The sequence below is a fragment of the Camelus bactrianus genome, chromosome 22, assembly GCF_048773025.1.
Source record: "Camelus bactrianus isolate YW-2024 breed Bactrian camel chromosome 22, ASM4877302v1, whole genome shotgun sequence".
NCBI lineage: Eukaryota > Metazoa > Chordata > Mammalia > Artiodactyla > Camelidae > Camelus > Camelus bactrianus.
Genome location: NC_133560.1, coordinates 25,075,546 through 25,101,984, shown reverse-complemented (window position 1 = coordinate 25,101,984; position 26,439 = coordinate 25,075,546). Strand labels below are relative to the sequence as shown.

The following is a 26,439-nucleotide window of genomic DNA, read 5'->3' as shown; positions in this document are numbered from 1 at the left end:
TGTTGATGAAACTCATTCATTCTCCTCTGCCCTTTGCCTCAGTTCTCCAGTTCCTGATCAAAGCTTCCATCAGGACCAAGTACAGAGTGGGTGTTAGATTCATTCACTCATTCATTCATTCATTCAACAATCATTTCCTGAACACCTACTGTATACCAGCCCCTGCTATAGGAATGGGGAATACTGCAGTGAACAAGACAGACATGGCCCCCGGTCCTAAGGAGTTGATGTTATGGGGCAGGAGAAATGTCCAATTAACAATCAAACTACTAAATATCATATACAATATATTTTTAAGTGTTATTAAGTGGAATAAAGCAGGGTAAGGGGAGAGAGTGATGGGAGGAGGTGTAGTTCAGATATGTTACTAAAGCAAAGCAAAGCAAGTGTCTTTGAGGAAGTGACATTAAAACAGAGTCCAAATAAGAGAAGTGTTCAACCCATGCAGATATCTGGAGGAAGAGTGTACCTGGTGGAGGAGACACTAAGTGCAAAGGCCCTGGGGTGGAAATCAACATATGTGTTGGAAGGACCCAAGGGAAGCCAGAGTGATTGGAATGAAGTAGGAGTGAGAGAGGGGAGGCAGGTCCAAGCAATGTCAGGGCGGGTTCTGCGGGACCTCTGCTGAACGCAGGAGCAGGAACAGATGGCTGGAGTTTGGGTATGATAGTCCATGCTCTTTATTCAGGCTTAAGCCCAGTGGTCCGGGCCTGCCTGGAGACAAGCCTCGGAGGAGCAGCCGAGGTCTAGGGTCTCAGGACTCGCAGCCATGGGTATGCATATATTCTGAAAATCCCTCCAGTTGGTCTAGCAATTCCTTCTTGCCCACTGCCCCATCCGCCGGCCAGTGCATGAGGAATGTCTCCTTGCCCAGGACGTGGAAGTATCTGTAGGTGAGAGATGGCAAGGAGGATGAGGAGAACCTGGTGCCCTGAAAGTGTGGAGATCTTCCTGACTTGCTCCTCTGTCCTGCTTCACAGACTCCCAGAGCCACACCCTGTAGGGTCCACTCCACAGGGTCATCTCGTGTCCCCCCAGCTCTAGCCCCTACTGCTGGGGATTAGAAAGGCTCTTCTTCCTCTGACTCTTTATTGCCCTCTGTTGGAAAACCAAATTTACATCTATGTCCACAACATTTCCTTATGAATGGTGCTCCCTGGAGTTGTGCAGTGCACATCCTGTACCTCCATTCCGGGCAGCCCTGCAACCAGAGACTCCTGTTGATAGGGGCAGCAGAAATTCTGACACCAAGGACTGAGGTGGGGGAGAAAAGGGGGTCCAGGCCTGAGTCCCTAGGGCAGCAGGAGCCCCCCCCTACGCACTCAGATTTGACTCTCCACAGGTCGGATGTCTGGCCCATGATGAGGTATGTCTCGTGTTCTTGCAGCCCCAGGGAATCATAGCAGGTGGCGTGGGAGATGAATTTCTTCCTGTTGAAGGGTATGGCAGAGTCCGTGCCTAGAGGAGAGAAGACCCAGTGTGTAAGCTTGCACAGACCTGGCCCTCCCCCATATTGGGACCCCAGGGTGGGTCCCACGGCACCAACTCTGCCACCGTGGACATACCACTCTTGATGATGGCTTGGAGCTGCATGTTGTAGTAGACGTAAGGGTTGGAGGTGGAGGTCTCCACGGACTCCAGCCTGGCCTTGTACACTGGGGAAGGAATCCAGGAGGCGGCTGTGCTGGTGTCCGCCCTGCAGGTGGGCCGCCCCCTGCCCCCTACCGCTCCTGGCACTTACCGAAGTCCAAGCCCACCTCACAGGCCGCTGCCTGGAGCTCCTCCTGCCTCAGTTGGTTGCTGTCCTTCTTTGGGGATGGGCACTGTTCTGGAAGGTGAGGGGGTGCAGCTGCTCTGACTGCACTGGGGGCAGGGCCTTCCTCCCGTCTGACCCCCATCCAGCCCCAGGCGGCAACCCCTGGGTCTCTGGGTCTGGCCTTTCTTGTCTATGGGATGCCCTCTCCTTCTCTGTCTCTCATTTTGGTCTTCTGCTTTTCTGTTTCTCCCATCTGAGTCTCTATGCCTCCCTCCGTGTCTGTGTCTCTGACTCGCTTGACTGTTGGCAGTACCTGAGTGTGTGTGTGTCATTCCTTGTCTCTGGGTCTCCTTTTCTTTGCCTCTCTTTGTCTCTGTCTTCCTATCTCTCTCTCTCTCTGTCTAAATTCAGCCCCGAAGACACTCAGAAAGTGACGAAAAACTCCTGCACCCTCAGCCCAGCAGCCCAGCCCTCCACGTCTCCGTGTCCTCACCCTCGGCACATCTGCAGACGTCCCTGTGGCAGATCTTCTGCAGGTAAGAGCGCTCTGTGGGCAGGTTGTAGAAGGAGCTGCACCTCCGGGCTGTGAGAAGGGGTGAGTGTTAGGGGGTTGGTCTTGGGCCAGTGGTCCTGGGAGCTGGGTGCCCTCTGGCTCTGCCCCCAGCTGGCCCCGCCCCGCTGGCCCTGCCCATTCACCCCCTCAACAGGTCCCTCCTCTTTGAAGACCCTGATGCCTTCTCATCCAGCCATATCCAGCAGGTCATGCCCCATCCCTTCTCAGCCCTGCCACATCTCCTTCCAGGCCACCCTGGCCACTTTAACCATGAAGGAAGGCCACGCCTCTGATCACCACGCCCCTTAGGTTCCTTCTGGCACCCTCTTTCCTGCCCCTGCTCCCGCTCCACCCCCAACAGCCCTGGACCCTCTCTACCACGCCCCATTCCCCCTTACTGGCCCCACCTCTCACTCTCCCTTCTGGCCCATTCTTTGCAGGCATTATCCCCAATGATACCCCTCCAACCCCAGGCCCCTGCTCACATGGCTCATAGTAGTCGTAGACCATGACCTGGGCAGCCTGAAGGAACTCGGCCTGCAGCATCTGGTGGACTCGGAAACCCAGCACTGTATCTTCCTTGTGGGAGAGCTGGGGAACAGGAATCCTTTTGATCAGGGTCACTGAGCATGGGGTACTGACCACAGGGTCTTGGTCATAACCACTGATCACGTGGCCTTGAATATTGAAGAGTTGGCCTCAGAGGGCGTGGCTCACTGGCGACACTGTCCAGGGTGACAGTCGCAGTTTCTCTGCCCACCTGGCTGCCCACCAGGATGGGTGGAGGCAGAGGATACCTGGCCTTCCTCACCTTCTCCAGGTACAGGACGACGATGCTGCTGTTGGAGTCCACCTTGGCCTCCCACTGGAAGGCATATCTCTCCACGTCGCTTGTGAGCTGGGGCAGAGGGTGAGGACTGCGTGTTGGCAAAGATCTTCCAAGGCACCCCAGCCCTGGGAGCTCCAGTCAATGTGAAGTAATTTTCAGAGCTCCCAGCCCTTGTTCAATCAGCCCTGGTGCTGAGGAAACTGAGGCACAATCATGGCAAGGATTGGGCTAAGGTCATGCAGGGAGTGATGAAGGCCCCTCCCCCAGAAGTGACCATGTTCACTGGCCATGGGACACAGACCATGGGGCATTGACCTGGGGGCCTTAACCCTGGTAGATGCTGCTGTGAACCCACTCAGGGGATGTTTCCAGGTCATTCCCACCCTGCTCATTACCTGTTTGAGGTCATCCTGGTTAGGGTAGAAGCCGGTAAGCAGGGAGACCTCCATGATGGTCATTGTGGCCTCACGATAACCCTGGAACCTGGGGATTTCACAGCTCCAGTCCCTCTTCCCAGTGTCCTCCTGCCTACCCACCCCATGCTCCCGCTGCCATCATCTCTCGCCTGTACAAGAGCAGTAGCCTCCTCCTCTGTCTCCCTGTCACTCCTCTGCCCCAAGAGCATACGGCTTTAGCAAAGAGAAATCTAATATGTTGCCTCCTTGCTTAACCTCCTTGCTTTTCTGAACACCTGATCTCACCCTTCTACTTCACCTCCTCCCACTCCAGACTCCATTTAATATCTCTTAAGTGTCAGTCTCTCCTGTCACTGGACTTTTGCACATACTGTTCTCTCAGCTTGGAATTCTCCCTCTTCCCTCTTTGCCCTGAAAACTCTTCATCTTTGCAATCTCAGCTGATGCATCACCCACTCTGGAAAGCCTTCTCCAGCCCGCACACCATATCATTCTCTGATTTGCCCTCCTGTTGCTCCACGGACCTCTCCTTTGCCACATTTAATCACAGTTGTCATTCTACATTGATTCTGGGTGATTATTTGGTTATTGCTTGTCTCTTTTGATAGGCTGTGAGCCCCACTAGGCAGGGAGGAGCTGCCTTGCTCACAGCTGTGCCCTCAGCACCAAGGACAGAGCCTGGCACTCAGTAGGTGCTCAATACATGTTTTTATCTGGGACAGACCTGGGCAAAGGTATCTGGGAGACAGAGCCAGACTGGGGTGGGGGCTGGAGTGTCTGGAGAAGATGAAGACGGGGAGAGCCATGAGGCTTGGAGCTAGCTCTGGGCATTTGGTCGTGGTGTATGTTCATTGTGCAGGAACCTGCCATTCTGGGACATGGCAGGATAGGGGACAGGACTGGGGAGTAGCGTGATACACAAACATGGGAGGACAGGGTAGGGGGCAGAAGCAGGGACAGGCAAGGGAGGGCAGGTTGAGAGGTAGGGATGAGGGGCAGGCATGGAGAGGCAAGTTTGGCAGGTTCCCACCCTCCATTCAATACACAGGGAGAGCTGCTAAGGAGTCTGGAGAAAGGGGTCTTTCCTCCTGCCCAGTCCAAGATCCTGGTGCCCTGACCTTGTGTCGATCCGGAGCTGAAAGGTCGCTTCCCCCTTTTTATTCTCTGCAGAGAGAAGGCAGGAATTTAGAGGCTGGGTAACACAACCTCTGGAGCCGGTTTCCTGGGTTCCAGTCCTGACTCTGCTGTGTGACTGTGGGCAAGTTGCTAAACCTCTCTGGGCTTTGGTTTCCTAATCTGTAAATGGCGATCATAATATTCCTGAATGGTTAACTTTAAGTGAGTTAATACAAGGAAAGCATTTAACACAGCGCCTGATCAGTGATTTATAATTGTCAGTTATTATTACTATCGTATTACTATTACTACTACTACTACTATTAAGAAATGGGGCCCAAACCAAACTCTTGGCCACTTTCAGTCCCTGAAAATCTCAGGGGCCTTTCCACCTGACAGTGAACTCCCAATGGGAGAGTCCTGTTTCTTCCTCCTTGGTACCCCAGACTGGGAACTCTAGAATCTCACCATTTCTGACCATCTCCACAGCCCCCTCCCTAGTCCAGCCCATCATTTCCTGCAGGATCAGTGCAGTCACCTCTTCCCTGGTCTCCCAGCTCTCACCCTTGCCCTCTATAGTCTGTTTCCCCTGCAGTGGCCAGAGGGAGCCTGCGCAAACCTGTGCTAGGTCCTGTCCCTCCTCTGCTCAGAACCCTCTCTGGCTCCTACTTCACTCCAAGCAAAACCCAAAGTCCTCACTATGGCCCACAAGTCCCTGCACCATCTGCCTCCCTCACCTCTCCAACTCTTTATCCTAAAACTCTACCCCTTGCTCCTCTGTAGCCACACTGGCCTCCCTGATGTTCCTCAAACCAGGTGAGCTCATTCTTGCCTCAGGCCCTTTGCACCTGCTGTTCTGCCTGCCTGGAATACTCTTCCCTCAGATCCTTCATGGCTCGCTCTCACTTCTTTCATGTCTCAGCTCAAATGGCATCTCCTCAGAGAGCTTCCCCTGGAACTCCTTCACGTCTGTGGCACCTCTTCCTACTTAACTGTGTACTACTTATCACCTGCCATTATGCTACATATTTATATTTCATAATGTAGAATAATTTATGTTATAGATAAATAACAATAGGAGTTTGGAGTTTAATATATTGTTATTGTCGTATTGTTTGTGTCCCCCTACTAGAATGAGGGCTCCAGGAGCAGAAGGGATATTTTTCTTGTTCATGCCTATGTCTCCAGGGGCCAAGAAACAAGGTGTGGTGCACAGTAAATGCTCACAAAAATTTGTTGAATGGATGAACAAAGCAATCAATGTGCTTGCTGAGTGACAGCTAAAATAAAATAATAAAAAAAGAAGATTTGGGTATCTCTGGGTCCGGGCTCACCTTCTGGGGCTGTGTTAAGAGTCACATTTAGGTGGTACATGTTGCAGGAGTCCTTCCAGGACTCTGGGGACCTGCGGTACGTGGTCAGGATCTGGCGGGACAGAAGAGGTGTCAGAGCCCGTTCACAGCTACTTTTTCCTCCTTGCTTTAGTCCTTGCCTGCCCAGCGCTCTACCCTGTGGGAAATTCACAGCAAAGACTTCCCCCTCAATCCATGGGTTCAGTGGCCAGAACACCCTGCAGAATCTGGGCCAGCTGTGTAATAGAACTTTCTGCAGTGATGGCAATAGTCTCTGTTTGCACTGTCCACATGGCAGACACATGTGGCTACTGAGCACTTGAGATGTGGCTAGTACGACTGAGGAAATGAATTTTTTATTTTATTTTATTTAAAATTAACTCAGGCTTAAGGTGGAGTGTGACTTGCCTGAGGTCACACAGCAAAGGCAAGGATTCAACTGCAGCTCCATTGCCTGAAAGATGATAGCAGGCTAGCTGGAATTTGGTGGCCAAGAGGGCTATCCCTTTGGGCCACAAGGCATAGGGCCAGACGATGTAATGGAGCCCCCAGATACTGGGGGAAGGGTCAAGGTGCTCTCTGGGCTTTGGGAAGTACCCTGGAGGGAGACTCTTCCTTTGGGTGGGGCAAGGAAAGAGACACCCCTTCAGAAACTCAGCATGGGAGGGGTGGAGGAATTCAAAGATCTCGGGCCTCTACCTTCCCTGACTCTTGTCTTACTGCAAGTGAAAACCTTCTGAACCTTTATTTCCCCACCTGTTGAATGGAACCCAGATTTTTACCAACCACCCAAGGGGATTTTAAGGTGTCTTTAGCTTGATTCCTAGCAAATAGTTGTGCCCTAAATGGTAGCTAAGATTATTGCTGATCTCAATCTTGTCTTGGAGTCTAGATTTGCCTCTATTTCTCCCAACTAGGTGGGGCTTGGGCTCTACATAAGGACCACAAGGGCAGGACACCAGACCTACCGAGATGGTGCCTCTTCCACTGCCACTGGCTTTGATCTCTAGGTCATCTTGGGCAGAGAACTGAAAAGAAGTGGGAGGAGGATTTGAGGACAGAGGAAGCAGAAAAACATGGCTCAAATGCAGTGGGGATGGGGAGGAACAAGTGCACAGGCACTGGGGCCTCAGTTATTTCACTAACTTGGAGTCTAGTGACCCTTCCACCTCTCTCCATGACGGTGGTTTTACTTTTCCTTCTTGACGAGCATTTGCAGTGTCTACATTTCACAGATCAACTACAACTGCTGATGCAGGCTATGTCCTAATGTTCATCTGTCTACACTGTTCACTTTGTGATGTCTCTGAAGCACCCCATGCATGGAGACCCCACAAGACTCTTCTCCTTGGCATCTCTGCATCTACTCTTGTTTCCCTCATACGTTCTTCCCTAATCAGTCAGAACAAGATTTTACAAATTCACATCCAATCACATCACTCCTGCTTAAATCCTATTGCTATTCTTAGAACACTCTTGCCTCAGGGATTTTGCACTTGCTGTTTTTCCTGCCTAGATATCCACAAGGATCACATCTTCCTTTCCTTAAGGTCTTTGCTCAAGCGTTACCATCTTGGTGAGACCTTCCCTACCCAAACTATTTAAATTTACAGCTCCTTGATGCTCCCATCCCCGTCCCTGCTTAATGTTTTCCCCGTAGCACTTGCCATCATTTAACACACTACACAGTCTACTTATTCACGTCTCTTTATTGGATTTTCCCATTAAAACACAAAATTCTACAGGGACAGGGATTTTTTTCTGTCTTTTTCATGGCTACATTCACAGAACCTAGAACAGTGCCTGGCATACAGTAAGTGCTCAATAAAGATGATTGAATGATTGAAGGTAAATATCATCTCCACAATGGAGTAAGATCATGGAGATTACCTTATCCCTGGTCCCAGGTTATTTCCCCCTTTGCACACTTATTTCATTCCCCTGTGTTTAGAAGCTTAGAATAGAATGTGAAATATGTTTATTGTCTTAGTTTCTTTCTAGACTGTAAGTTCCTTGGGAGCAGGGATCATAGATCTTTCATAATGTAACCCAGGAGAATGCTTGGCACACAGAAGGCGCTCAGGAAGTTTCTGTGGGATAAATGAACCGATACATCGACAGTATAGCCAATGGTTGTTAGATAATATTGGTGAAGGAGATTGTCAGGGACATGTCTCTTGGCCTCATCTCCAGTATCACTTCTTTGTGGACTTCCCTTCTGCCCCTTAGCTCTATACCTTTGCTGACCGCAGCTGGTAGGCGTTGTTCTCATCGATGAGCCATTCCACATTCAAGGCTCTCTTGGGGGCTCTGATCTGGACGCTGAGATCCTGGACACCGTCGAAGGGGACAGCTTTGCGGAATCGAGTGAGGGCTTCGATGGCCACGACCGTGGTCTGGTGTTGGGATAGAGGGGTTCAGATCAGCACCACAGACAGTGCGCCGGGAACCATTGGGGCGCCAGCACCACGGACAGCTCCTTCTGGTGGTCTTGCTGGGTCAGCATCACGGCTAGCCTCCCCTTCCCCACCTCTGTTTCCAAGGTTTGGTTCACCTGGGTGGACTGGAAGCCTCCTCCCAGCTCCCGCTTCTCCAGTAGCCACTTGGCGATGGCATGGGTCTCATTGCGTCGACCCAGTCTCAGCTTCTGCATCAGCGCATAGGCCGTAGCCTCAATGGTGTACAGGGAGTTCTCGCCCAGGCTGCCCACTGGCCAGTGGGTTTTGTCTAGAAGATGGATGCTCACCTTGTCACACAGATCTGGGCCCACATTTCTAAACCTGTTCTTTCCTTGTATCATATGACCCAAATTTTCTCATCTGCTATTTTATTGAGCACCTACTTTATGTGAAACCCTTTGCTGAAGAGATATGTGGACACTGCATTTTCAGCACCACTCGAGGAGACAGGGACACTATTTAGAGATGGGGAGATTGAGGTGCAAAGAAGCTCCTCTACATCCCTCTAGTTCCACTGCAAACGAGTTTTTTTAAACTCCACTCCTGTTGACCTGGAGAATGGAAAGGATGGGAAAAGGACTCAGGGATCCCAGGGTAGGCCACGGGAGGCAAAACCTTCTCAGTTACCCACGTTTTATGACCTTTCTATCCTCAACCCTGTCAAGCACTTTCCCACTTCAAGGCACTTACACATGCCATTCCCTTAGCTTGGAATGTCCCTGGTCTTTCACAAGGTTGGGCCTTCTCATCATACATTCCAACTGAGGGGTCCCCTTTTCACAGAGGCCTTCCCAGCTCTCCAATCTATGCTCCCCTCCCCTCATCATCTCTCCCACCCACTTTGTGTGTTATTATCTCAGCACTTGTCTCAATTTGTAATTCTCTATTGATATGTTTATCTTCTGCCATCCTCCTCCAGGGGCTGTAGGAACTTTGAGGGCAGGGACCACATCAGTCTTGTTCACCCTGGTTTCTTAGGGTCTGAGCTCAAGGGTTGGCATGCCATAGATGCTTAATAAATGATGGATCACACATTGCTGGATTTGAGATCATGCAACCCCCCCTCATCCCTGCCCCTGTGACTGTGGTCAACACATAGTTGGTTAAGAAGTGACCCACACCCACCCTGGCTGGCAAAGCTGTCCAGGCGGTTATTGGCTTGGGGGCTCCCGGTGAGGGCTAGGGCATAGGAGACTACAGCTATGGCAAAGGTTGTCTCAATGTGGGGGAGTTTTTTCTCCAGGAAGTCACGGGCTTGCTTCATGCTGGCAGCCAAATTCTAGAAAGTCAAGAGAGGAGGCTAGAGAGAGATGATCAGAGGAAAAGGATCTGGGAGTTAGAAAAGGGGAATGCACTAAGAAAGACATGAGGGCGAGGGAGCTCCCTGTGTGTAGAGGCTATGTCATCTTGCAGATCCTACCCGCCTCTTTGGGTCCTACCGGTATCTCCTGGTTGCACAACTCCTTCCCCTCATTCAGGGCGATCAGGACAAGTGCTGTGAGAGATATGTCTGCCTCAGAGCCTTTGTAGCCACCCTGTGGATGGAGAATCACACCCATGATGCCCTGACCATCTTGGAGACATCTTCCCCAACTTCTTCTGCCTGACCTTGAAAAGCTCCTGTGTGTTCAGCTTCAGTTCTGGGCTGGGTGATGCTGAAAGCAGGGTGAGGAGAGAGGTAGAGGAGGAGGAGGAGCCATCTTGAGACTTGTCCGTATGGGGTCTGTCTTACTAACAAAAGCTAACAGTCATGGAGGGTGCTTTGCTAAAGCTCTCTATGCTAGCTCAAAACATTCATGCAGCAGCTCTATTTTCCTGATGAGGAGACTGAGGGTCAGAGAGGTGAAGTGTCACCATTGCTAGTAAGTGATTGACTGAGGGTTTACACTCTGTTGGTGTCCCAGGTCCCAATCCCAGTACTGGGCTGAATAATATCCCCCCCAAAGTTAATGTCCACCCAGAACCTCAGAATGTGGTCTTATTAGTAAATAGAGTCTTTGCAGACACAATGGGCAACATTAAGAAGAGGTTATGTTAGATTAGGGTAGACCCTATATCCAATGACTAGTGTCCACATAAGAAGGCACACATAAGGATGAAAGGCACGTGGAGATGGAAGCAGAGATTGGAGCGATGTGGCTACAAGCCAAGAGGTGCCAAAGTTTGCCAGGGGCCACCAAGCTAGAAGAGACAAGGCAGGATGTCCCCCTTATGGCCTTCAGAAGAAGCATGGCCCTGCTGAAACCTTAATCTTGGACTTTTAGTCTCCAGAACTTTGACAAAATAAGTACATTTCTGGGGGAGGGTATAGCTCAAGTGGTAGAGCACACGCTTAGCATGCATAAGATCCTGGGTTCAATCCCCAGTACCTCCTCGAAGAGTAAATAAATAAACCTAATTAATTACTTCCCCTACCAAAAAGAATTTTTTAAGTGCATTTCTGTTTTTAAATTTAATTTAATTTTACTTTTTTGGGGGGGGCAATTAGGTTTATTTATTTACCTTTAGCAGAGGCACTGGGGATTGAACCCAGGACCTTGTGCATGCTAAGCACGTGGCCTACTGCTGAGCTATACCTTCCCCCTACATTTTTGTTGTTTTAAGCCAGTCAGTTTGTGGTACTTTGTTACAGCAGCCCTAGGAAACAAATGCATGCCCCACAGTCTCTTCTCACAGTGGCAAAGGAAGCCCGTGAGTTCTTGAATCACTTTACGCCCCTCCTCTGCTCAGAACCTTCTGTAGCTCCCACTTCACTCAGAGGAAAAAGCTCAAGTCTTCCCTGTCGCCCACAAGGCCTTGTACAATCTGTCCCATCTCCTCTTTGCCCTCAACTCCTCCCCCTACCCCTTTGCTTACTCTCTTCCAGCCACACTGGCCTCCTCACTGTTCCTCAAACATATTGGGCACATTGCAGTCTCGGGATGTTTGCACATGCTCCTCCCACTGCTTGGAACTTGCCCCTTCACCTCCTCAGTTCTGTACAAATGTCATCTCCTCACGAAGCCTTCCAAAATTTCACCCCTCCCACCTGGATCCCCCATTCCCTGCATTTTTCCCCATCACTCATAACATGTCACATCATTTATATCTATATTATGGTAATTAGCTATCTTGTTTACCCCTGTGTCTCCCCTCTACCCGGCACAAGTCCTGGTACACAGCAGTTGCTGGATAAATGTCTGTTGAATGAGTGAATAAATCTCATCCCTTATGCGATAGGTGCATAGGGCAAGGCTGGTATTCAAGGGAGACATTAGAGGAGGTGGTGCCCGAGCTAAATCTAAAGAGAAGACATGAGTGAGGAGGGGTATAGCTCAGTGGCAGAGTGCTGCACTTAGCATTAGAATGTAGGAGATCCTGGGTTCAATCAGTCCCTGTGTTAAAAACAAACAAACAAACAAACCTAATTATCTCCCTCCTCAAAAAGAAATAAAACCAAAAAACTTTTAAATAAAATAAAGAGGAGACACACACACACAAAGGGATGAGATATGGGTAGTCCATGCAGCAAGAGCAGCATCAGCAAAGACACAGAGGTGAGTTGGAGGGACCCATGAGCAGGGAGCAGTGAGGGGTGAGGCTTGGGAGGAGATACAGAAGAGAGAGAGAGAGAGTAGAGAGATGCTGTTGTAGGTGACTGTGAGCCAAGAAAAGTGTTTGAGCAGAGGAGAGACCTCCCAGGCTGTTTGAAAGCTGTTTCTGAATGCTGGTGCGGAGGAATACCTGGTAGGGAAGGGTGTGTTGGCTGCGGGGACAGGAAGGGCTTAGACCCCAAGAGAGGTGGGCCAGGGCTGACGACTGCTTGAAGTAGGGGTGAGGGAGAGGTGGGTCCCAGGTGTACCCGGCCTCCCCACATTGTAATAGAGTGCTGGGTAGTCCAGAGCGGGGTGATGTGATGCTGTTTGCCTGGCCTCAGCTCTTTCCTGTTCTCATTCTACCTGTGAACATGTCAGGGGACTGAAATTCCCTTCCTAGTGTGCAGAGCCCTGGGTTTTGTTTGAATGGCTCAAGCGAGACTGGGGTGGGGTGGGGTGGGGCAGTGGGTACCTGCATGGATGCCATGAACACAGGACCTTTCTCCAAGAAGTGCCCGTCCTTCGCCTGTCTCTGGGTGATGATCCAGTTGGCAATGTCACAGAGGGAGTGTCGGTCGAGCGCCCTGATTGTCATGGTGGAATAGGCCAGGGCAAAGACCCGGAACACGTAGCTCATGAGCCTGTCGGAAGGGAGATGGGTGAGTGATGACTGACAATGGCAGTCGAAGGAGTTCTAGGACAGGACCATCTATGCTGTGGGGGAGTCTACACCATAGATCATGCCAACTTGGAATGTCACTGCCCAAAGCCTGCCTGCCCCAAGACTCTGCAGCGTGGATGTTCCTGGGGTCATCACACCCCAGGCTGGTCCCTCGGGCTCCTCGCAGGGTGGTGGTGGCAGGACCACCAGTGCCCTCATCCTTACCAGGTGCTTCCTGGGTTTCCCTTGCTGCTGTGGTAGGTGCCGTCTGCGCTCCGGTGGGTAAGCATCCGGGTGTATCCTGGGGAGACAGGTGGAGGAGAACTTGCAGGGAGAGTTGGTGCTTGGGTGTGGCTGTGAAGGCAGGTCAGTCACCAGGCATAATGTGGGGGGCGGGGTGTGGGTGGGACTTGGGGGGTGCACCCCATCTAGATGTAACCTGGAGGAGGGGACTGGTCTAGGTGCATTAGGAGGGGGCTACAGGGCACAGGTGTAAATGAAGTTCATGGCCATGTGTGACAGTGGGTGCCAGTGTGCAGTTGTATCTGGGAGTAAACTGAGAAACTGCATCATTGGGGTACCGTGGGGAAGGGTGTGACTGGGATTGCCGCTCGGAGGAATGGTGGACGGTGAAGCCCAGGAAGAGGGGCACCTTGAGGGGCTACTATCTGGCTGTTTTCTTGGGGGCTGTTTTTGGCTGTAAACGTGTCTGTGTAGTCAGAGGAGGTCACTACTGGGTGTAGCCCGGAGGGGGCATCTCAGGTGGAATCTGAACGTTGGTGTCATCTGAAGTCTACCTGGAGGCTTACTGCTTGGGTGTGACACGGGGGGGGGACAGTCTGGGTGTTATCTGGGGATTACTGTTGAGAGCGCCTGGATGTAGTGTTGGCATCTGAGTGTAACTGGGGAGAGGGAGACAGTGTCCAAATTGACTCGAGAGTCTCTGTTGGGACGTAACCAGGAGGGTGCACCTCTGGGTGTTACCCGGGGGCTCGGATGTAACCTGGGAACGTGTTAGCATTCAGGTGTAACTGGGAGGCCACCACCTGGGGTTATTCTGGAGTTTTCTGCGTGGGGGTTCCCTGGGGATGTAGCCTGGTGCATGGCACTGACTGGGGACAATCTGGGACAGTGTCTGAATGTAACATAACCTGGGAGGTCGCTGCTTTGGGGTAAACCAGGGTGTCTGTTATGAGACTGTAGCCTGGGAGAGGGGTTAAGATGAAGGAATAAACTGGGGGTCACTGCTGGGGGTCACCTGTGGGACTTGGTTGTCATCTGAGAGATGAGTCAGAGTTTGGTTGTTACTGTCCAGAAGGGTCCGGTGGGGGCCTCCTCCCATCCTAGGGGTACCTCAGCCGCCCTCCCAGAGAGTCCCAGACACCCTCATTGAGGTCCCAGGAGGGGACCTACTCTCACCACTGACAATGTTCTTCATCACCTCCTCTCTGAGCTCCACCCCAACCTTGCTCCACTGGCCTGTGGCATCCAAATAGCGGGTCAGGATGATCACGGGAGCCAGGGAGCTCAGCGTCTGCTCGGGGCAGCCATTTGGGACCGTCAGCAGCCGCTGCGTTTCTTGGGGTGTCAGGGTGCCCAGGATTGTCTCGCCAAGGATGTCACCTGTCAGATGGGCATGATCTAAGCCACCACGTCTCCCTGATCACCCTGCATAGGCACCCCAGCCCCTCCTGCCTGCCCAGGCAGGCTCTGAGGAGCCAGCTCCCCCCAGTCGCCTGCAAGAACCAGCTCTGTCCTAGGTACCTTGGACACTGACAAACACTTCTGCCTCTGTGTTGGGCATCTTGTTCAAAAAGTCCTGTTTTGGCACCAGCTCCGTCTGGGTCTGACCTGAGCAGGCACAACGTTGTGTCGCAAGCAGGTTCTGGGACCATGAGGTCTGGGAGAAGCTCAGATCGCTCACCCGGCCAGACACCCTCATTTCAGCACCTTCTTCCACCAGAACATGGCCCCAGGATCCCACATTCCCCCTGAAGACCCCACAAACCTTGGGGGTTCAGGACGATGCTACGGGATATTTGCTGTATCTGACCCCCTGCCTGTAGGATTCAATGAGGAAGAAAATTAAAAATAGAAACGATAGCAGTCACAATGAAAGTTAGCTATAAAGAACACAGACCTTAGGGCCCAGATATCTGGGTGCAAATCTCAGCTCTTTTGCTTCCCAGCTGCATGACCTTGGGAAAATGACTTAACCTCTCTGTGCCTCAGTTTTCTCACCAGTAAAAGGCAGAGAGTAATAGTTCCTACCTCACAGAGCTGTTCTGAGGGACAAATGAGTTAGTATTCTTAAAGTGCTGTATCCTAAGTGCTAGCATGTGTTGTTAAGTAAATAAAGTATTACTGATGGGTCATGTACAGGTTGTGTGTCATTTTCACAGCTCTCTGCTTATTCACGGGTATGGTGATTATCCTCATCCTGCAAATGAGGAAACAGAGGCTCAGAGAAGTTAAGTAAGTAGCCCAAGGTCACACAGCAAACATAAGGTTTCAACCCAAGTCTGACTCCAAAGTCCTGAAGTGAGGGCTCTGTGATTGAACTTTCAGATCCATTGTCTTGCACCTCACTTCTGTCCCAGAGGCCTGTTTATTGATCTTGGGTCCACCTGCCCCTCCCGTGATCACACAGCTTGGAGCCCAGGGGAAGCCACACTGTCTTCACTGGCAGCAAGGGCTGGGGGTGCCTGTTACCCGGACCAGGAGTGTCTTCCTCACGTGGTCCTGGACCTCAGAGCCCCTGGCCTTGACCTCCACGTCCACTTTGCCTATTTGAAGTGGGAGAAGCACGAATGGCACCATCTTGGAGGAGTTGGGAGGCACGACCACCACCTGGCGGGAAGGGGCTCCTGGCTTGGCCGCACTGCACAGTGGTTCCTTGTGGGGGAGCTCCACTCAGACCTGGGGCAGGGTGGGCGGTTAGGGGGTCTTGATGCAGGAGGAAGCCTATGACTCAGAGTCACAGTCTCCTCCCTGCCTCTACCCTGAGAATCCTGAGTAGGTGACAGTGTAACACAGTGACTGAGATTAAGGACCCTGCCTGGCTTCAAACCCCCTCTGCCACTGAGGTGCTATGTGATCTCAGGGAAGCCATGCAAGTTTCTTTATCTCTAAACCAAGAACAGTCATAGCATCCATCTCCTGGGGTTATTGTGAGGCTTAAATGAGAAAATACCTTAAAAGAGTTTTCAAGAGGGCCTCCACTTCACTGGCTCCTTTGAATAACAGACACACTCCATCCTCTTTATAAAACACACTGACAGACATTTGGGAGGGGAGGGGAAGTCTGGGGGCTGCACCTTGACTAAGTTGCCCCTGAAATTGTGCAGCACGGCTTGGATCTGGACTTGCTCATTCCTGATCACGGAGAAGGGCAACTTAAGATCCACAAAGAAGGATTTTGTGACTGTCAGCTCAAAGGGGTCCGAGACACAAAGACCTAGAACCAGGAGAGCACTTAATGTTAAGCAGAGGCCAACTGCCCTGCGGCTGGGCAGGGCCACCATTCTCCTGTCCCCCCGGCACTCAGCCTGTGGGGTCACCTTGTCCAGCCTTGATGCTGACGGCCACAAACTGCCATGTGGTGATGGAATCTGGCACCGTCACCGCGGTGCTGAAGTGGGAGATGCTGCCGGAAGTGCCAGGGTGGACGGGGGTGGGGAGAAAACACCAGTGGGTTTGTGCTACCTGGATGGAGCCTCGGACTGGGGGGTCACTGTCCAGGGGTTATGATCACTATGGAATGGTCAGTGGGTCACCCTATTATAGACATCGTCACTAGAGGGACATCATTTGGGGTGACTCTCTGAGATTTTTGTCCCTATCAGGGAAGCTTCCTGTCATGGGACAATGCTGAGAGCTCAGGGTCACCACTAGGGGGCGTTGGCCACAATGGACGTCCCCTGACTTGTGGAAGGGCCAGGGGCCAGAGGCTAGCACGGGGGCCATGGTCCTACCCCAATTCACTTTTTGGCAGAGTAATCTTCTTCCAGAACCAACTTTCAGGGAACAAGGTCCGGACAGGCTGGTCCTCCAGGAAGATGTCATCCAAGTCCTCGTCTTCATCCACTGCAGGGAGCCGATAGGGGGCAGGGTGTCCCTCACGTGTCTCCCGTGGCCCAGCAGACTCCTCAGTGGGATCCCCCCACCCCATCCCTCCATGGCACGTATCACCTCTAGACCTGTCCGCGGCACTCCATGCCCCTTGGCGAAGCCCCCACCTCCTACCCTGTGCCTCCTGCCATGGTTCCCTCACTTGTCCCCAGAAGCAGCTGCTCCTCTCGGGCCTCTCGAGTCAGGGCCTCAGACAGATAACAGCAGCTCAGGAAAGCGGCGATGCAGACTGGCCCATGGCGGACGTGCCGGGTCCTCTCCTCGCACGACAGCCCCACTGGGCTCTCCCGGAGCCCTGCCTCACAGCACTTCTGCTCCAGCTCTGTCTTGAACTTGTTCACTGCCGGCCAGAGTTAGAGGGACTGAGGAGGGGTGGGGTAGGACCTGGGGAAGCTGGGACACATTCATCTGAATGCCATGTACACCTGACCTCGATTTAGCCATATCTCTGGCCATGTTGTCCCTAGAACATTGCCTGTATCTTCCCCTTGAAGCTTCACATTGAACCCAGGTGATGAGTTCTGATGAGGAAGCTGAGCTACAGAGAGGCCAATTCACTGGCCCAGGGTCACACAGCTCACAAGTGACAGAGCTGAGATGAGAATTTGCGCTGCTGTTTCTGCTCCTGCTCTTACTCCTTTTTTGACAGGGACTGGCAATTTTGACTCCTGGTTTTCACTGCGTATTTTTAAAAAATGAAAACACAAAACTTGCTATAGAGTATGACGTCAAGTTGAATGCTTCTCAATTAGTGAACTGAAGGAATGCATGTAAAGATAAAAATATTAGAGCAATATAACAATCTTACTGTCTGCCACATAATGTGATTAAAACGTCTATAGTTACGTAATATAACTGATCGCTACCACAAATAAAACAAGTTTATATTGTTTACTTTTTGGAGAAGGTAGCATGATTTTTGATACTGAAATTAGAGTTAGGGTTTTACCTCAACTTTTATTCGATGTCACTTATTTTCCCTTTATTTAGATCCACAAAGTCATTAACACTGCTCAAACAGACCAAAAAACCTAGTACTCATAGAATTTATTCTTCTAACAACACCCACTGCTGCTTCCTATCTTCCTTGAACTCTGGGCTTCTTGGTCTGGTCCACACCATGGTCTTGGTCTATGTGTTATCCATCTCTCCCTTCATCTACATTTCCTCTTGTATCACAGAAGCTAGACATAGAAAAACTACATTTCCCAGACACCCTTGCTGCTGGGGTTCTGGATGGGATTAGATTCTGCCAATGGGTTGCTCCTGCATAGGATCTGGAAGGCGGTAGAGAGGAGACCACTTCCCCTGCAACAGTGGTAGCTGATGGGTGGGCTCTGGCCTATCTTTTCTTTTTTTTTAATTAAAAAAATGTTTTGTGTGGGGGAGATAATTTCATTTATTTATTTATAATGGAGGTACTGGGGATTGAACCCAGGAATTTGTGCATCCTAGGCACACACTCTACCACTGAGCTATACCCTTCCCCCAGCCTCACCTCGCCTCGCCTAGGTCTATGTGTTTTTATAACAGGCACAGTTCCATGTTCCACTGTCTAACTGCCAGCTTCATGAGAGAGATACTGGCAGCAGTTTCCTGAGATTTCATGCATGGCAAGAACTGCAGTGGAGTGGTCTTGAGCACCAGCAAGCTGCCTTCCAACTCCTACTCCTAAAGCCAGGCTAATGAGCACCAAACTGCCATCATTAAGTCACTCCCTCCCTGCTGGAAGTACCTAGAGTGGTTTCAGCTTTCTGCTCTAAGCCCTGATGAGTACAGTAGGGTAAGCAGCCAGGGGGGACACATTCATCTTTAGTTCTGACCTGCATTCCTCTTGGTCTCCAGCCTCTTCAGGGAGCGGCGGTGGTGACTGGGAGGGGGACTCTTGGGGCAGTGCCAGTCTGGGTGTCAGAAGGAAGAATGAGAGGACAAGTGTCAAGATCACTATCAACATCCTTGATATTTACTGGGTGCTTACTGCCTACCTAGTGCTTTATATGCATCGCCTCATTTTATCCCACAGCCTTTTCATATTCAAATTTTGCTGTTTAAAAGCTGTGCAATCTTCAGCAGCTCACTTATCCTCTCTGGGTTTTACTTTCCCCAGCTATGTAAAATGGAATAATCATAGTTCTATCTATGCGATCATGCATATAAAAGTACGTAGCACAAGGTCCAGCTTGTGGAAAATAGAGATTGTTACCAATATCTCTGTTTATAACTGAAAGAAGACACTCTAGTTGTCCCCAATATTATCATTTCCCCCTATCACGTGTGGCATCTTTTATATATCACTCAGAATGAAGACTGCATTTCCCAGCCTGCTTTGCATCTAGGTGGGGCCCTGTGACTGAGTTCTGGCCAATGAGTTGTGAGAGCAATGTCCTCTCTCTCCCACTTCCCTTCAGCCTGGAGCCTGGCAGGAGGTCCTGGTAAGATTCCATCTTGGAATATGGTAGAACAGCAAGCTAGAAGGAGCCTGAGTCCCAGAATGACCTCTGGACTGTTACGGAACAAGAAATAAACTTCTACCTTATTTAAGCTACTGTTACTTTGTATCTCTGATACACATGGCCAAACCTACATCTTAATTAGCACACAGTGAGTTACTTCTATTATTTCCATCTTATGGATGGATAAACAGAGAATCAGAGAGGAAATCTGGCCTATGGTAAATGGCAAGATCCTGGATTTTAGCCCATCTGTTTCACACCAAAGTCCATGCTCCTAACTACCAGACAGCACTCCCCCATCCCTGCCCTCCTCCTGCCCCCCATCTATACCTGAGCTTGCCAAAGTGTCCATCCCTGTGCTCATCTTCATGTCCAATCCAGCATCCTTGAACACAGCAAGTCTGTCTTTCCCACTGCCTGCTGTGCAGCCAATGTCATGTTCCTCCACCAAATCCCAGACCTGAGGGTCAAGAGAGGAACCTGGATTTGGAGCCTGTATGACCCCCTCCAGGGAAGGTGCAAGGTAATTGCTGTAATTGCTGGTTCAAATAATAATTCTCACACCGTCGTCCATTTATTGAGCCCTCAGCACCTGCCAGTCTTTATGTTGTGCACTGGTTCTTTGAATACTTGCAGCCACCAATATTGCCCATTTACTAGCTGAAGAAACTGAGGCTCCAGCTAGAATCTCCAGGCAACCTCTTGGCCCAAAGCCCACATGCTCTCACCTTCTTCTGTGTGAGCTTGTGTTTGCTGTTCAAGATAGAGACAGCCTTGTCCATGGCCACCAGCCCCACTGTGGCCTCTGCATCACCTGTCACCTTCAATTCCACCCGGCTGCTGGGCTCTACCAGCTGCAAGTATCTTTCATTCTTCATGCCAACCTTCAGCTAAGTGAGGTAGAAGAGAGATGTCAGGAAAAGGGTCTCATAGAGCACCAAGGGGCTTCCTCAAGTCCACTTTTGAGTTCCACCAGGCTAATCTCAACCCTACACATTTGCTTGCATCTTCTCCACCTCCTAGGTTGAGCTTTCAAGGCCATATCACTTCCTATTCCTCTCTTCTGTTCCCAGACTGAGAACTCTCCCCTGAGCATTATGATGGTGACGTACAGCTTCAAGGAGTTTGGCTCACCGTCCCCATGCATCTGTCATTCACATCAATCCAAATGGAATCAGCCACCACTTCAGGATCCCAGCCTGTCCCCCTGGGAAGTAAATAGAAGGCCAGGATGCGGAAGGAGGGCAGCATCTCTGAAGTCACGTGAATGACAGCTGACGTGTAGACACTCCCATGACTGTGTTCCTGGTGTTTGGCGTACACAATCTGGCCCTTACTCAGGACCTTGGAGACAAGGGAGACCAAGGAGGAGGAGGGTAGGGCCAGCCCTTCCCCAAGGCTGTCCCAGCCCATGAGGGAGGCCCATAGTCCCTTTGTTTCAGCCCCTCGGTCTGAGCCCATCCCAGATGGCTCCCACCAACTTAGTTTGCCAGGGTTCCAGGCAAAGAATTCCTCAGCTCAAGTCCCGGTCCCGGCCCCTCACCAGGATGGTGAAGTGAGTGATCCGGTCCTCGTCTGCGGGATTTTGATGCCTTGTGTTGAGGCTCAGCTGGATGTTGCTGCCAACCTCTGTGCCCAGTGTCTTCACCTCAATGTGCAGGAAGTTCCCTGACCCATCCTGAGTTAAGTAAGGCCAAGCTGTCATCCTGGCTGAAGCCTGCTCCTCTGGCTGGAGAGATTCATCAGTTTCTACCTGGGAAGAGTGACGGGCAAGTAAACCCCCCAATGACCCTTCCAGCTCACACAGTCCCAACCCCATTACCCCTGCCCCATCAGGTTGGTACCAGGATAGGGAGCTCCTTTTGATTGGCATTTGTGTCGATGGTCAGAGTGGCCACCCCACTGGGCAAGGTGTATAGTTTTTGGTTTTGGCAGCGGATGAGGACTCTGGAGGCTGGGGACCCATCAGGATTTGAGACGAAGACCTGGGGTGGAATCTAGGGTGAGATCAAAGACAGGCCTTGGGGGTGGCCTGGCTGGAGAGGTGGAAACTGGGAATGCAATCTGGATAAGACTGTCTTGTACAGTTGTACAGTTGTGCACTGAGCAAACCAGGGGCACCATTCATTTAGCATCTATGAATGGTGCCCGCTAGAGTCTTGCAGAGTCCAACTGTATGTAGCAGCTCTGGGTGTTGGTGTGCTAAGGTGGGTAGGGATGGGGGAAATTGAGAGTGAAAAGGGTAGGAGGAGACGTGGGGGGCTTGGGGAAAACTCTGAGTAGAATTGGCACTACAGGATGTCTCCAACTTTTCTAATCCTCACCAGACATCTCAAAGAATGTACGTAAAAATAGCATGCTTGCAGTGCAAATGTAGCCTAAAGATAAACTAAGCACCACCTTCCAGCCTGACTGTGACCCTTAACTCTCCATAGAGAAGTTCTGGAGCCATCGTTGTGCTTTGGGGGGACCTGGGTTAAGACTTGAGGGATCCTTGGGATTGGTCTGGAGGCATGATGGATTCCACTCTCAGACAGATGAGGTGTGTGGGGGTGGGGGTGGGCGAGAGGCAGAGGGTAGAAGAATCCAGTGTGGGTTTTTGTCTCCTGGGAAGGTCTGTTTCAAGGAGGGGGCCCTGAGTCCATGTGTGGAATGAACCCAGACTCTGACCCTGAAGTGGAATGGCATCCCCGGCTTGAAGTACTGGGGTGTCCTGGTGAACTTGATGTTGTATGGGCTCCGGACGATCTTCACCCCGGAGGTCTTGGCCTGGACCATCTCACCCCCTGGAGAGACAGGGGGACTGTGAGGTCTGTGGAGGAGGTTCAGTTTCTCGGGGGAGGAGCAGGGCTTGCTGGAAAGGGAGGCCCATCTTGGTAAAGGTAAGAAGACACAGTAACACAGTTTCAGCCTCTGCCAGCCCTTCTGGGATTTCCCCATTTCTCTGATGAGGAAACTGAGGCAGGAGGTGGCTTGAGGTCACGTGGGTGGAGTGTCTGCGTTGGGAAGGGACATGGTGTCCTGACCTCAGCCAGGGGCTGGGGTGAGGGTGGCACCTGAGGAGAAGACAGTGACATTGACAAAGATTGAGGCCCCGATGAAGTCCTCTTCTGGGCCTTGGAATGTGGCCATGAGTGTGTCCTTCTGGAGAGAGACGTGGCCCAGGCCTTCAGAGATCTGTTCTCAGGGCAGGAGAGAGGAGATAGTTTCTTGGGAGCTTTGGGAGGGTTGAGGGAGGGGAGGAAGGGAAGGGGAAGAGAGGAGAGAGGAGGTAGGGGAGGAGAGTTGGGGGAGGGGTGGGACTCAGTCACCTCCACCCTCTGCAGGGAGCTTTGGATGGGGATCCGACGGGAATCCAGCTTCACCCCAAAGATGGCCAGAGCATGTCCATCCACTGGCTTGTTGAATATATATCTGGGGGATTGACAACCATCACACTGGCTCTGAAGCTACAACCTTGTGTAGCTGCAGAGATCGTCTGTATGATCTCATGAGGGTATGGCGATGGCCATAACACTTTGGGAGGGGCAGAGTGGTCCCTGGTAACTTAGATGGTTTCATTGCTGACCAACACAGCCCTGGGAGTGACAAATCTGTCCCATGGAGCCTTGTTGGGTTGCAGATGTGGTCTGTTCAACCTCACAAGATGGTAGAGGTAGTCTGTAGAATCAAATGGAGCCAGAGAGAAGTCTGGACAAACCTCAGGGTGGCCAAGGTGGCCTGTGAAGACTCATGGGGCAAAATAGGTGATCTGTAGAGCATGACAGAGCTGCAGAAATGGTCTGTATAATGTCAAGAAGTGGCAGATGTGGCCCTTACAAGCTTAGGTGGACAACATGGCTGGTACAGCCTTATAGAGCCATGGAGATGGTCTGTAAATGCCATAAGGCAGCAAATACGACTTTTGCAATTTCATGGAGCTTCAGAGATGGTCTAGACAACCTCACAAGATGGCAAAGGTGCCTGTGCAACCTTGTGGACATTTAGAGATGGTCCAAACCACGAGATGTGGTCTAATTCCATTAGGTAGACAAGGTGGCCTGTACAACCCTAGAGACCTGAAGGGATGGTCTGCACAACCTCACGAGACAAGAATGTCTCATGGGTGGCAGAGAGTGCCTCTACTGTATTCCAAGAACTACAGAAGTACCCGCTTCTCTCTACCCATTCCGTTTCTTGGCCTCCCTCGTCCTCTGGCCAGGCTGTGGGTAAAGGAACTCACCGGGCCTCGATGTTCACACCCAGAGCCTCATCACTGAAGTAGAAGAATGTCTTGTTTGGCGTCAGCTGGACCTCAAAAGATGGGAGCACTGGGTGGAGGAAGGAGAGTTGCACCTCAGCATTTCACTGTCCTCCCCTCCCCACCCCACCTTACTTACTCCTCCGATTCTGTTAACCCCAAAGGGCTGGAACATGTGGTCCTGTCCTCCACACCCAGCTCAGGCCCTGGCACCCAGCAGGTGCACCACGAGACCCCCTTTCCACTTCCAGCGCTGTTTCCTGTGTGTCCCGCCTTGTCCTCCCCATAACACCCTTCTCACCATACTCCTTCACTTCAAAGGCAGACTTGAACTTCTGCTTGGGTGCACTTTGGTAACTGGCTTCGATGCTCCAGGTCCCAAGACTGAGGCACAGAGAGTTAGGAGAGATGGAGCTTGAGAAGGAGAGCCTCCCCCCACCACCCCTAGGGTTCCCAGCAGGGCACCTGATGAGCTCTGGGAGCTGGAAGGAGTTTGTGAAGACACCGTCCTCGGCCAGCCAATCCTGGCTGATCACAGTGATCCCTCCTGGGTTCTGTGGAGATAGGGAGTGGGTGGTTCATGCCCCAGACCTTCAACATGTGTATAACCCCCATGACTGGGATCCACCCTTCCCTCAGGAGAGGCCACCTTGATGTCCAGAGTGAACGTCCTGCTCACAGGATCCATCTTGTGGTTCACGGTGTACACCCGGTATTGAACTGCAGAAGGAGGGAAGACTCTGAGCAGGCGGTAGCATTTGGAAAGTGGCTGTAGTCATTAATTAGGAGCTTGGGCAGTCGGGGGACCTTGGACAGAAGGAGAGGTTGGGGGGTGGACATGTGGTTGCTGGGGGAAACCAGAGGGCTGTACCCCAGTGCTCAGGAGTGTAGATGGTCTTGTCTGTCTGGATGAAGATGTAGCCAGCATGGGGCGCCACCAGCAGCAGCTTCTCCATGAATGAGGTGGGTGCCCAATTTGCTCGGATGATGAGATACTGCTGCCCCGGTTGTGGGGGGTATACCAGGCTCTCGGGAATCTGGGGAGAGGTGCCCACACTCCTCAGAGACTGCTGGGGTCTCCACCCCTTCAGGTAAAGCCCTGGGCCAGATCTTGGAGAAGCAATGGAATGGGAGCTCTGGCGCTGCCATGGGGAGTAGATTGCTCCCAATCAAAGGCATCCAGCCCAGGAGGAATGCAATCCCGGTCAGGTGCAGTTTCCCAATCCACCAGCAGAGGGCCCCTTTCATTAATTCGCACGAGGCATTCTATGGGCTCAGTAAGGCCTCTCTTGGAGCCCAGACTTAGGGGACTTTGGAGTTCTAAATACACAAGAGAAGCCGTAAGTCTATCCAGGCCCTGCATTTCTTCTCCAGTGTGCCTCGTGGGAAGTCTCTCTAGAATCTGCCCCTCTCCACCCTTGCAGCTGAGCCAGAGCCTCCCTCTATGGCCATCCACCCTGGCCCCTCACCCACCGTCACCAGTGCTTGGTCCATAAAGTGGTTTTCGGGTGAGAGAATGAGCTGGCTACTAGCTACCGTCTTCTTCTTCATGGGGAAGTCCCACATGGTGAGGTTCACCTCGAGGGGCCTGGTGAGGGGCTCTCCAGAGTCCGAGTGAGCCTGCACGTGGATTTTCTCCGGGCTGCCTACCTGCAGGACCCGGGGCGTCACCAGGATGTACCTGCCAACAGACAAACACAGGGGCACAGGGTGACTCGAGTGGGGGAAGCATTGGCAGAGACAGACGGGGTCACGTGCAGGGAATCACACAGATGGCGAATGAGCAGGCTGCCTGCTGGCTGAGTCTCCTCAGTTCTCCAGACTCACAGAGGCTCAGCATGGGCCACAGGGATCCCCAGGAGGAGGAGGATGAACCCCAGGGGCCAGGGCATGTCCATGGAGGTGGGAGGATGATATTGGGTCCCAGGCCCCCAATGCCTGTCTTCTGTCCACTCCAGCTCCGGTCTGTTTGCCTTGGCCTGTCCTGGCTGAGTTAATATCTAAACTGACACAGGGAGGAAATTCCCATAAACCCAAAGCTCCTTCCTTCTCAGCCCAGCCTCTGTGGGCGGGGTGCTGGGGACCGTTGCATTGAGAAGTGTTGCAGCCCCACCCCTGCCTTGGGGGCCAAGGTGTTAATAGGGTTGCCTTTTCCTTCAGCCATGAGGTCTAATCCCGATGTCCTCTCCTCCCCTAGCAGGAAGCCCGGGCCACGTGGCCCAGGGCCTGGACTCAGGATTTGTTTGGGATTGGCTGGTAGGGGCAGGAGGAAAGAGAATTGTCCTCACCTCTGCCCTTGGCAGGAGTTTCTGGGGTAGCGGCTCAAACGGGCTGGGGCCGGTGTGATGTTTTCATTTCCCAATCGCCGGCCTGATCAGTCATGTGGCATTTAGCCGTCTGGCCCCAGGACTCACTCTGATGGAAGCTTCTGGGAAATGCACGGGTCAAATCCTCTTGCTGGGCTTTAGATCCTTCTGCATCCAGCCTGCACCACGTGGATTTTCTCCTTTCTCACAGGAGGCTATTATGCTCGGTAAATTGTGACCATTGTCCATTGTTCCTAAATCATGCCAATCTCCCTGGGCTCCTTTTCCAGAAGGCAAATTATACATATTAAACTTGGGAGAAAAATACATCATGCTTGAAGCATTCCTGGAAGAAGGCTCTCTCTGTTCTGAGATCATTCTCACTGGCTGTTTCAAATGCCCAGTAAAGAGGTTGAAACCAATATGTGGTGCCTGCCCCTTAGAAGCAGGTGGGGTTGCAGACAAGTTTTCTTCCTTCTTCAGTGAAGTCAGTGTTGCCAGCTTGGGGAGTCTTGCCTATTAGAGGGCCCCGGATCTCACAAAACAATGATAATATACATTTATACAATAAAGATTCATTAAGTATTTACTA

General features: G+C 51.7%; 1 protein-coding gene and 1 non-coding gene across 2 annotated transcripts; both read right to left on the bottom strand.

Moving 5' to 3' along the window:
- Positions 1-274: 274 nt before the first annotated feature.
- On the bottom strand, positions 275-25,708 carry LOC105068368 (complement C3-like). The gene is given in 41 exon segments (XM_074350713.1): positions 275-887; positions 1,323-1,458; positions 1,566-1,655; positions 1,742-1,828; positions 2,250-2,339; positions 2,795-2,900; positions 3,121-3,207; positions 3,534-3,621; positions 4,673-4,718; positions 6,005-6,095; positions 6,991-7,050; positions 8,260-8,418; positions 8,577-8,749; positions 9,607-9,760; positions 9,921-10,016; positions 12,529-12,697; positions 12,943-13,018; positions 14,131-14,340; positions 14,482-14,568; positions 14,726-14,777; positions 15,568-15,636; positions 16,035-16,174; positions 16,278-16,363; positions 16,692-16,803; positions 16,991-17,188; positions 18,672-18,749; positions 19,632-19,761; positions 20,030-20,191; positions 20,436-20,645; positions 20,845-21,054; positions 21,146-21,286; positions 21,972-22,087; positions 22,358-22,478; positions 22,613-22,715; positions 23,524-23,611; positions 23,843-23,925; positions 24,007-24,095; positions 24,191-24,261; positions 24,413-24,578; positions 25,015-25,222; positions 25,369-25,708. Coding segments are annotated over 41 exon segments (4,842 nt in total). The 5' UTR covers positions 25,440-25,708; the 3' UTR covers positions 275-754.
- Positions 18,262-18,335, bottom strand: TRNAP-AGG (transfer RNA proline (anticodon AGG)). The gene has a single exon. It is a non-coding gene; the product is annotated as a tRNA-Pro (tRNA).
- Positions 25,709-26,439: the final 731 nt, after the last annotated feature.